Source organism: Macaca nemestrina, chromosome 4 (assembly GCF_043159975.1).
Source record: "Macaca nemestrina isolate mMacNem1 chromosome 4, mMacNem.hap1, whole genome shotgun sequence".
NCBI classification, from domain to species: Eukaryota; Metazoa; Chordata; class Mammalia; order Primates; family Cercopithecidae; genus Macaca; species Macaca nemestrina.
The window spans coordinates 8,734,519-8,745,292 of NC_092128.1; the positions used below are offsets into that span (position 1 = coordinate 8,734,519).

The 10,774-nt window shown below is 45.8% G+C and overlaps 1 protein-coding gene across 2 annotated transcripts; it reads left to right on the forward strand.

Moving 5' to 3' along the window:
• Positions 1–1,769: 1,769 nt before the first annotated feature.
• LOC105474888 (GTPase, IMAP family member 6) lies at positions 1,770–8,494 on the forward strand. 2 transcript variants are annotated; one of them, XM_011729757.2, is made up of 4 exons: positions 1,770–2,240; positions 3,084–3,211; positions 4,260–4,344; positions 5,838–8,494. In XM_011729757.2, the coding sequence occupies exons 3-4, from the start codon at positions 4,260–4,262 to the stop codon at positions 6,629–6,631; spliced, it is 879 nt and encodes a 292-aa protein (XP_011728059.2). In that variant the 5' UTR covers positions 1,770–2,240; positions 3,084–3,211; the 3' UTR covers positions 6,632–8,494. The 2 variants fall into 2 exon arrangements, with proteins under 2 accessions (XP_011728059.2, XP_011728058.2); XM_011729756.3 differs by lacking the exon at positions 3,084–3,211 and having other exon boundaries at positions 1,773–2,240.
• The last annotated feature ends 2,280 nt before the right edge of the window (positions 8,495–10,774 follow it).

A 10,774-nucleotide genomic window follows, 5' to 3' on the forward strand; every position in this document is an offset into this window, starting at 1 on the left:
ACAAGATCGTGACAGAGATTGTGAATTACATTCTTTGTAAATATGCTATGTTTAAGACATTAGGATACAGAGGACCTCCCTCAACAAAACAACAGAATACATTATTTGGCTTGCAGGAAGTGAGGGATAACACCATGTGGGAAAATTTTTTTTAAATAACCAAATAAATAAGTAAATAAATAAATAAATAAATAAATCTTAAACTGAAATGGCAGTAAAGCCATAAACTCAAAGGGAAGACTGGTTGCCCCAGGAGCAAATGAAGCTCTCAGCCATACTCTCTGGAGCCTAAATTTGGAATCAGTTGTAAAGTGAGTTGTAGATTGAGGAATTTCTGGATTAAGCCAGAAATCTGAAAATGGGGTTGAAGTGGTCTCAGTTTAGTAGTGCCAGCACCCCCTTGTCAGTTCCTGATAAAAATATACACAAATCCTCTTTGGAGTAAAGCCACCTTGATTTCAATCCCAAGGATTTCCATACTTAAGTTCACAATCAAAGACTGTGAATGTAATTCCAGAAAAGAAATCACCAAAAGTGAGAGTCAGCGAAAAAGAAAAACAAAAAATAAAAAACAACCCAAAAGAACCAACATCAGATTCATATGCTGTATCAATCAGGTTAGGCCAGATTACCTTGCAGTAACAAACACTTCCCAAGTCTCATGACTGACTGAACACTGAGCTGAATGATCCCTGGCTTGCTCAGTCAACCACAGGTCTGGCAACTCTCCAGGGTCAGCTTGCAGAAGATGGAAATGATTAAAATTCAAAATAGATGGTTAATTTCAGTTATGGGTGGAGTAATAACATTCTAAATACTTTCCAAATACTTAGGCAATGGAATGGTAAAGATCAACACATGACTTTTAAGAATTAATCATGTTAGGCCAGGCGCGGTGGCTCATGCCCATAATCCCAACACTTTGGGAGGCCAAGGTGGGCAGATCACTTGAGGTCAGGAGTTCAAGACCAGCCTGGCCAACATGGCAACACCCTGTCTGTACTAAAAATACAAAATATTAGCTGGGCATGCGGACACCTCTAATTCCAGCTACTCGGGAGGCTGAGGCATGAGAATCACTTGAACCTGGGAGGATGAGGTTGCAGTGAACTGATATCACACCACTGCACTCCAACCTGGGTGACAGAATAAGACTCTGTCTCAAAAAAAATTAATTATGTCAGGGTATTTACAGAATAATTTAAGTAGAACATTAGAAGATATATATATATATATAATATCACACACACACACACATATACTATGTAACAATTTTAGTAAATACACCATGACTATCAACCAGAACAGAACAAAAGAAAATTAGAACTATTATGGTAGATTGAGTGGATTTTTTTAAGGGAATCTTAACATTTTAAAATCATGTGGTAACAATATCATCACCTATGCTCCTATGTTCTCAATTTCTTCCTTCAATGGCTTCCCTTTAGCCACAGTGATCAGACCTGTCAGTAAAGTCCTAGAAAACATGTTTTTGAGGATGCTGAGGTTTTTTCTCCCTTAGCCTCTGTTTAAAATATTGTTCTTCTCCCATAACAAGTGCTCTCTTTAACCCTACATAACAAGTGCTCTCTTTAACCCTACATTTTAGACATTATTTTATATTTTCCCTCTTCTTATAGTGCAGATCTTCTAGAAGCTGTAACAATTGTCATTGCCAATGATTCATGCCTTACAGGTAATGAGTATCAGACCTTGTCCTGAGAGAAACTATTAAAGGAAGGAGAGGCTGGGGAAGAAAGGAGACAATGACCATTTGCTCCAATACTGAGGCATAGAAGTTCCCTGGGGAGGGGGTGGGGTTTAGAAAAGAGAGATCAGGAGAAAGTCACTCTTCCTGACACAGGTCTTTCTGAGGCATCTGCTTTTTTTTAAGCTCTGAGTTCTAGTTATCCTGGCTCAGGATAAAAATAATCCCACCACTAGTATCCTCCCTTTTTCTACTTCCGAGGCTGCAAAGTGCAACAGTAGGCTCCCTGACTCAGGAGGGCGGGTGTTCCTGCCCACTTCCTGTTCCTCCATCTCCAGCAGACACTGCTGTTTCAAGGCAGGTCTCCAGCCCAGCTCTTCGATCACGTTTTGCTGAAAATATAAGCAAACATCGGCCTTGTCCTCCATGTTGTTCATACACCATGGAAGCTTTCCTCTGCCTCCTCCGTGAGAGTGTGTGGCTGAGAGACAAGAAACGTGGCCCTTTCTCTTCCCTGTTAGCTGGTGCAGAGGTAAGTCTGAGTAATTGTGTGTGTCATATTTGGATGTGTATGTGTGGGTGTTTGTGTTGTATATGTGTGTTTACATGTTTGTATGTGTTAACATGAATGTGAGTGGTATTTGTGTGTGTGATGTTTGTGTTATATGTGTATGTGAGTGTTGTTTGCATATGTGTGTGTTGTGTATGTATATTTGTGTTTGTGTGTGTATGTGTTTGTGTGTTCATCTGCATGTGTGTGAGTGGTACATGTGTTTTGTGTGTGTGTGTTGTGTATTTTTGTGTGCTGTGGTGTGTGCAGGTTTGTGATGTGATAAAAAGAGCTGTGACCAACAAGTCTGGAGAACTTTTTGCCCTGTGACAAAGTCACTGTTTAATATTTGGCAAGATGCTTCTCTGAGTTTTGCTTTCTTCCAGAGCAACATGACAAGGATGGTACTATCTGTTCCATCTTCTGTGTTGGAGACAACACACACTGTGGCCAATATGGGAGGCGCCATTCCAGGCAGGGTCCAGGAGGAGGCAGGGAGGCACCTTGGGTGCAGACCCGTTCCCCCAAAACCCTGCGAGGGCACACTGCAGGTTCCTGCATGCCACAGCCTAGTCCCACCCGGCTGTTGTTTCCTGTTAAGCTGCCTGCCTGTTCTCTCTAAAGGAGGAATGAGATTACATTGGTAAAGTGCTGCCTCAGTTTCCACCAGGGATGTAAGGAAGTCAGGGACAAAGAGATTGAGAGACCACCAGTTAGGAAGAACTGAACTCCCTTTGGTAGGTGAAATAGTGGACTCTTTCCAGAATCTGGCTGTTCAAGTTTGAGTAAGGCTGTCCGCCTGGTCTGCTTTTTCTCTCTTGCTAGAAAGTCACCAGACCTTCCTGGACTCCCTCCATCCCCAGCCCAGCACTGCAAAATTGATATCTACCAATCATAAAGCAATATCCACATATACACTCCTGGGATCTGGGGAGGACTGGAGTGTTTGCCAGGTGAGCAGAGTAGAACAAAAATACAACAATGTGGCAATGAGAAAAACCTGTCTATCAGGTTCCCCTGGACTTAGGTTTCCCCACACCCCAGACCCTTCATCTGGATCTGTTTCATCTGGTTATGAATGTCCTACATGATCTGGTAAAACAGTCATGGACCATGCAACTTCCTCCTCAGTCGCACAGAGAAAATCCGCAGAGAGAACCTTATGGGATCTTGACATACAGAACTGTGTTAGTCCATGAAGCCAGGACACATTGCTGTCATGGGAAGGGGGACAGGAGTTCCTGGTTGGGAATGATGTGGCCCTAATTTGCAAAGAGGACTAAGAATTGCTCTAAAAAATGTTATGAAGTACGTTGGGACCTTAATTGGGGAAGAGACATTCACAGGCATCTGGTTCAGGTCCAACATTCATACTGATGGGATGCTGAGGCCTAGGTAGACCTAACTGGTGGTTGCATCTCCCCTGAAGTCTCTGGCTTCCTTCCCAGCTCAGCCCCTGCAATCCCAGTTCTCTGCAATCCTCACTGCACAGTCTTCTCCAAAGTCTGGCCCCGAGAACCTTCCAACAACATCCTACTCATTCACGTCCTCCAGGCACACTAGACTTCCTACTGCTCCCAGGGCACGCAGGATCAGAATCACACCTGCTTCTGTGCTTCCCTTCCTCCTCCTCCTCCTCCTCCTCCTCTCCTTCCCCCACCTTCTCCCCACTGCCTCCCCCTCCACCTCCCCCCACCTCCCAGAACAGTTCCAGACCCTGTGTCTATCCAAATATCATCCATTCCTCAGGTCCCAGGCCAGTTGCACCTTTATCTGTAAAATCTCTTAAACTTATGGAGACCACAGTGGAGGGGGCGGGGGATAGGGTCCCTAAAGACAGCAGAGAGTGTCTTAGACCCCTTCTTCCATTGCCTCACTCAGTCCCACCCCAACCCTAAACTAATGCAAAAAACTTTCCCCTGGCAAGAGAAAGGCGAAAGGCAGGTAGCTGTTGAAACTCATTTGGAAAGTCAGTAGAACATATGATTTTTTTTTATGTAGATGGAGGAAGATGAATGTGAACACATGCCCCAGGAGAATCCCCGAGAAGAGCTGTCCCAGGATCCTGTGCTGGAGCTGTCAGGAGGTAAAGCGAATGAGGAGAGAGGAGCGGGTGGGAAACATTTGGGGTGCAGGTGGGACACAGCTCCGCCACCATGATGTGCTTGGAGAGGCAGCTGGTGTCCCCTGGTCGCAGAAATTTACCCACCTCAGTCACCATCAGAGGTCTTTGAGGTAGGGCCCTTCTTATCACTAGCCAAAATAAGAAAAAAGACCCCCGGGTAGGTATGGTAGATAAAAGGAGGCAAAAAATAGCACCAATGACTAACTCACCATGCCAGTCCCAAAGGAAAGGCTTTCACATGGTGGATGTTCTTCCTCAGGAAGGATGTGCTGACAGTGGGTGTGACAAAAATAAGTGGCCTTGGACCAAGACCCTGTGTGGGTGTTTGACTGACTCCAAAGTGGAGCTGTCACGGTTGTAAGGTTGAAAGCGCCTTGTGAACAAGCAGAATGTACTTGGCTGCTGCCTCACATCTGGGCTCTGCCTTATCGAGGGCGTCCCTTTCCCTAAAGCCATTGCACAGGGTCAGGCGCTTAACTTTCAGGCAGGATTTAGAAAAGCTGGAAACCCAGCCCTTTCCTGGCCAGAATACATTATTTGTGATTCATTATGTATTTTAATATGAATGACCTTTTACTTTATGAACTTAAATGGCCTGAGCCATCTGGAAAAAGCCATGTTAACCTACTACGATAGGTTACCAATTACCAATACCTGTGCTAACACCGGTTTGACCTTTTGTTACAGCAATCAAAGTTAGCTATTCCCTTAAGAATCCTCTCCAGATCTCAAGTGATGCATTTGGCTTTAGTAAAGTCCAGTGGTGTGTGCTAGCTCCAGGCTTCTCAGATGGGGGTTCCTGTCTCCTCTGGCTCTGCACTGGGCTAGGTGGGTGGGGAAGAACATCTACTGCCCAGACTCCTGCCCATTCACTCGAATTCCTTTCCAACCACCTTGGGGAAGCTGGAGGGGGGCCAGTGTCACTCAGTTAGAATTGGTGTGTGGGTCAGAGCCAAGGGTGGCTGGCAGGCCACAGCAAGGCCTGTTGGTACCCAGGAGGTGACTGCCCCCGTGCTGCCACATGCCAGCTTCATGCTCTGTCATCTGAGATACATCATTGTCTTCAGTGGAGACAAGACTGGGAAACCGGCTATTACTTGTCACTTCTTTATGTGCTCTGGGTCTTGGGACCTGCAAGACCAGGAGAAGGGAATTTCCTTCCTGCCTTCTTCCCCAGTCATATCTAAAAACCCTGGTATTGGGTGTCTTGGTGTTCTATTGGCCAAGTCTCGCTTTTCTCTCTAGGCTCCACTCTTTCACTGGGAGAGAATGTTCAGCCCCACCTTCAAGAATGTGGACCCAGAATGGTGGCCCAGCGCTGGTTTCAGGGCAGTTGTTGGTCTTTGACAATCTGCCCCTGCAGTCTGGGGGTACACCAGGGGCTTCTGGTGAGAACAAGATGGGGTACATGGGCCCTAACCCCAGTTCCTTCTGCTTTCTTTGGATACTTCTAGGTCTAAGGGAGAAAGAACAGAAGACCCGAAGGAGACTGAGGCTCATTCTTGTGGGGAAAACAGGAAGTGGGAAAAGTGCAACAGGAAACAGCATCCTTGGCAGGGACGTCTTTGAGTCTAAACTCAGCACCAGACCCGTGACCAAGACCTCCCAGAGAGGGAGCCGAGAGTGGGCTGGGAAGGAACTTGAGGTGATTGACACACCTGACATTTTGTCCTCCCAGGTCCTGCCGGAGGTGGCAGCCGCTATCCGCCAAGCCATCATCTTATCCTCCCCAGGGCCCCACGCTGTGCTCCTGGTGACACAGCTGGGCCGGTTCACAGATGAGGATCAGCAGGTGGTCAGACGCCTGCAGGAGGTCTTTGGAGTGGGGGTTCTGGGTCACACCATCCTGGTGTTCACCCGGAAGGAAGACCTGGCCGGCGGCTCCCTGGAAGACTATGTGCGAGAGACCGACAACCAGGCCCTTGCCCAGCTGGATGTGACCGTTGCACGGCGCCATTGCAGCTTCAACAACAGGGCTCAGGGGGAGGAGCAGGAGGCCCAACTGCAAGAGCTTATGGAGAATGTCAAAGCCATCTTGTGGGAAAACGAAGGCAACTATTACAGCAACAAGGCTTACCAATATACCCAGCAAAACTTGTCGCTCAAAGAACTACAGGAAAGGAAAGTAACACAGGATCAGGGCTCTGAGGACGTGCCTGGTGAAGAGTCATGGATGGAAGGACTGTCCCAGATCCAGAAGGAATCTGAAGAAGCCCACAGACGCCTGTTGGGGAGGGCTGACCTTTGAGCCTGTGCTGGACTTGAGCCAAGGACACCATCAGCCCTTGCACCCCTGTGTCCAGTCCTCTGTTTCTCTTTCCATCCCATGGAGTGCTTCCCAGTCTCCAGGTCATGATGTCTGGTGTAGGAAGAGAGGCATGGGGCTGGAGGACGGGGTCTAGTGTGCCCAGATCACATCCCAGTTTCTTCATTCCTTCTTCTAGAACATCTGGGTCCTCCCTCCTCTGTGCGCCAACAGCATGCTGTCTTCCTATTGGACCTTCTATCTCACTGGCATTGCCTTTCATGGTTTACTTGCCTATACTCTGATAGAACCAAAGTTTCTTGAGGGCAGGCCTGTATCTTTTACTTCTGTGTAACTTCCACAGCTTTTGACTGCACTGGAGTCATGCAGTCACACTTGGTGCAGCAGCTCTGTGCGAGCTGTTGACCAGATGACGTCTCATCTCTCCCCACACCATGATGGTTTAAGGTGCCTGTTGTGTCTGGTGGCTGGAACGTGGCAGTGGTGCTGAGACATGGGGAGGGTTGGAGACTGGGCTGAGAGGAGAGCAAGGAGGAACAGGGATGGAGGCAGGAGGAGCAGCCCTTTTGTTCACTCTTGAACTGTAACAAACAAGCCCCGTTGGAACTTCCTAGTGGGAATGATGGGAGAAGTCGGGGGCAAGGTATCCAAGAAGCTAGGCTGTGGTCAAGAAGGTGGTTCCTTGTCGTGGCTACAGAACATGGAAGCCCCTAGAGATGCAAGTGGACTTGGGCAGAGGAGGTCACACCACCCCATCAAGGTAGACTTATATTAGAGACGACTTGCATCTGTTACTTCCCCTTTTCCCCTGGGTTTCATGGCCACTCATGATATTTGCCTTCACCTCCTAGAAGGCACAGACTACTTTCAACCTGCTGCACCCTTCACTGCCACCCCTCCCTTCTCCCTTGATAACGGGAGCATGTGGATGGGGTGAGTGTCTGCATGTGCAAACGGGTTCCCTAGCAAGGTATTTGTGGGGGTCGAATGCAAGGAGGCAGGCAAGAAAGGGGACCTGCAAAGGAAGCAGTGGAGTGACTTAAACATCTTGCAAGGCAGCCTACCTGGTCTATGGGAGAACTCTGAAGTCCATGATGTTTTCCTGGAAGGCTGTTGTTACAGTTGGGGCTTATAAGAAGTGATACTGGACAGGATGAGAAGGGAGTAGGATATCAGCCTGACTCAGGCCTCAGGCAGGAAGCCGCCTGCCTGCAAGAGGAGACTGATGCGCCTCGGGTGCACCCCAGCTTCTCTGAGGTCCAAGATGCTCCTGGGGAGTTGACCAACATTTGGGAAGATAATAGGAGGCAATGGGGAAACTGCTCCCCAATATATTCCTCTTTTCCTTTCTTCAAGCTGCCTGGCAGGGGGTCTTTTGCTACTTTCTCCTGAGAGGGGTGGGAAGTACAGCTTGTGGGGACAGTGCTGGGAGATGATCAGAAATCGCAGGGCACAGCCTCAGGTCTACCTGGACACTTGTCCGCTGTTGGAGATTCTCAACAGCCAGACACCCAATCTGTGGCCTCCTGCTCTGAGGCCATCCCCCAGCTTCCCTAGAACACAGCAGACATCTGAGAAAGCTTCAGCAGTTCTCTTGCTAACAGATTCAGAAAAGTGTCTCAAAGCAGAGCACAGAGTTATTTGGTGTATGCTGAAGATGGCCTTTGTGCCACAATCATTTAGTAAGTAAGCAATCAATTTCCCATTGAACTGAAAATGCAACGTTTATCATACATTCGATTCTCATTCACACTCCTTAAGATTTGTGTCAGAATCTTTATTTCTGTTCATGTGTTCTACTTTTCTACTCCTGTATGAATAAAATATTGATTTGGTTACAGTGGCTTTGACTATAATGTGGGAGCCAATTTTTGCCTCAGTCTTCATTTTCATATTTACCTTGCGATTCTCAGGCATTTTTTTCTTCTATGTGAAAGTTAAAATCATTGTGTAATTTCCCCCCCCCCCGCAAAAAAATCTTATTGGTATTCTAGTTGGCAATGTCTTACATTTATGTTAAGTTTGAGGGAACTGGTAAATAGTTTAAGTATAAGTTAGTCAAGACCATTTTCTTTCTAAGTGAACAGACTTAAAACTCCAGAGCTACTGAAGTAAAAGTTAGAATCATTTGCATTTTCATTCAGATAGGAGGTAATTTTGTAAATTTTGACACTATTATTTTAACTCTATTAACTTAAGTAATGTCATAGGAGAAAACACAAGCATTTGACCAAACGAGATCCATTCAGCGACTAACTGGCAAGGCACTCAAAACATGTCATTCATTAAAGGTTGTTTTTAATTACCTCAAATATGGTGTTTTCTTTCCTTTTTGACTAAGCACCAGGAAAGATATCTCCCATGACATTTCAGGAACAGGGGCAGATGTCTCTGCATAGCTCTCACTCTTTCAACTTCAGAGAATGGGGAAGGCATGTGTGGGTATGTTCTAGAAACTCTAGTCTATCAACCAGTAAGAAATTAGTGGTGGGGGGTGATGGTCATGAGGGAGGGTTGTCTTGGCCAAAGCTGTGATAATAGCAGCTCATAGAGTCTGTTAAAAATATCTCTACACTAAAGTGAAGGATGAAAAAACAGGGATTTGGAGAATTTGAGCTCCGTCAGTATAGGGATTTTCTTCCTTGGTGGATCAAAGCAGGTGTGGAGTGTCACAGAAAGGTTTCAGCCTCTAACCTTTTTGTGATAACATTTATAAAGTGTATAGAAAATTCAAAATTATAATACTAAGAAAACAACTTTGAAGGCATGGGAAATGGTCAAATGCAGGTAGACATTGTTGCAGAGAACATGACCCTTAAGATGAGGGGAGCACACTGGTCTCATCTTGACGTGATTTTTCACATTAAGGCAGTATTCAGTCTGGATGCAGAAACAGCACACACCAGATGTTCACAGTGGCCTGGAGGTTGGCAGGATGGAGCCTGGGACAACCAGAGCATGTAAAAATTTACATGGGAACTCCCCAAAATAAAAGAGCTGCAGAGCGGGGAGATGGAGTGGTGGGGATTTCTGGGGTGGGCACCAAAAGCTCTGCATTTCTCCCTTCAAATCCTTGGCTGAGCCTGAACTGTACAAGCACAGGGTACTCTCCAGGGGATCCCAGGAAAACTTCTGTGGAGGTTGAAAGAACTGATCAGAGATGTCAGCAGTTGCCCACAGTAGCAAAGAAAATTGCAAGTTCCAGTCCATCAAGTCAGAAGACCTTGGAAAACTTGTATATTTCCACTAAAATACCAAAAGGGTCATATTTTAGGATTAAGTACTGCATCTCAGAACTAAGAGACTTGCCCTAGAAGGAAGAGCAAAATTAAAGCAAACCCTTCTAATGATGTCTAAGATCAAGCCTTCCCAAGGCAAAAGCGATCTGTCAGTAATTTAAGTGCCTGTTGGAGCAAACTCAATATTCTGCAGAAGATATAATATCCAAAGCCTCTATAACATATTACCTACCATATCCTTTTTCTTATTAAAAATTCTTCTTTTCAAACATATAACTATAAAGCTATAAAATGTCCTTCTGTGCATGTTTATCTATATCTCACACATTTTTACCTTTCTTTTTTTTTTTTTTTTGAGACAGGATCTTGCTCTGTTGCCCAGGCTGGTATACAGTGGCATGATCATGGCTCACTAAAGCCTCAACCTCCTGGGCTCAAGCAATTCCCCCACCTCAGCTTCTTGTGTACCTTGGACCACAGGCATGTATCACCACACCCAGTTGAATTTTTTAGTTTTTGTAGAGATGGGGTCTCACTTTGTTGCCCAGGCTGGTCTCAAACTCCTGAGCTCAAGCAGTCCTCCTGCTTCAGCCTACCAAAGTGGTGAGATTACAGGCATGAGCCACCATGCCTGGCCCACATTTTAAAATATTCTATTTTCACTATCATTCTTTTAAAATACTTTCTATATTTCTTGTGATGTCTTTTCACTCATGGATTATGTAGAAGTGTGTGTTAAAATTCCACATTTGAGTATTTTCTGGAAATGACAGTATCCAATAGGGTAGCTATTATCCACATGTGGCTACTGAGCACTTAATATATAGGGGTACACCTGAGAAACTAAATTTTAAATTTTATTCAGTTGTCATTACTTTTAAATTTT

Coding starts and splice junctions, on each gene's coding strand:
- LOC105474888 (XM_011729756.3), top strand. CDS start 2,151: ATGGAAGCTTTCCTCTGCCTCCTCCGTGAGAGTGTGTGGCTGAGAGAC. Junction 2,241..4,259: donor CCCTGTTAGCTGGTGCAGAG/GTAAGTCTGAGT, acceptor TTTTTTATGTAG/ATGGAGGAAGATGAATGTGA. Junction 4,345..5,837: donor TGTGCTGGAGCTGTCAGGAG/GTAAAGCGAATG, acceptor GGATACTTCTAG/GTCTAAGGGAGAAAGAACAG.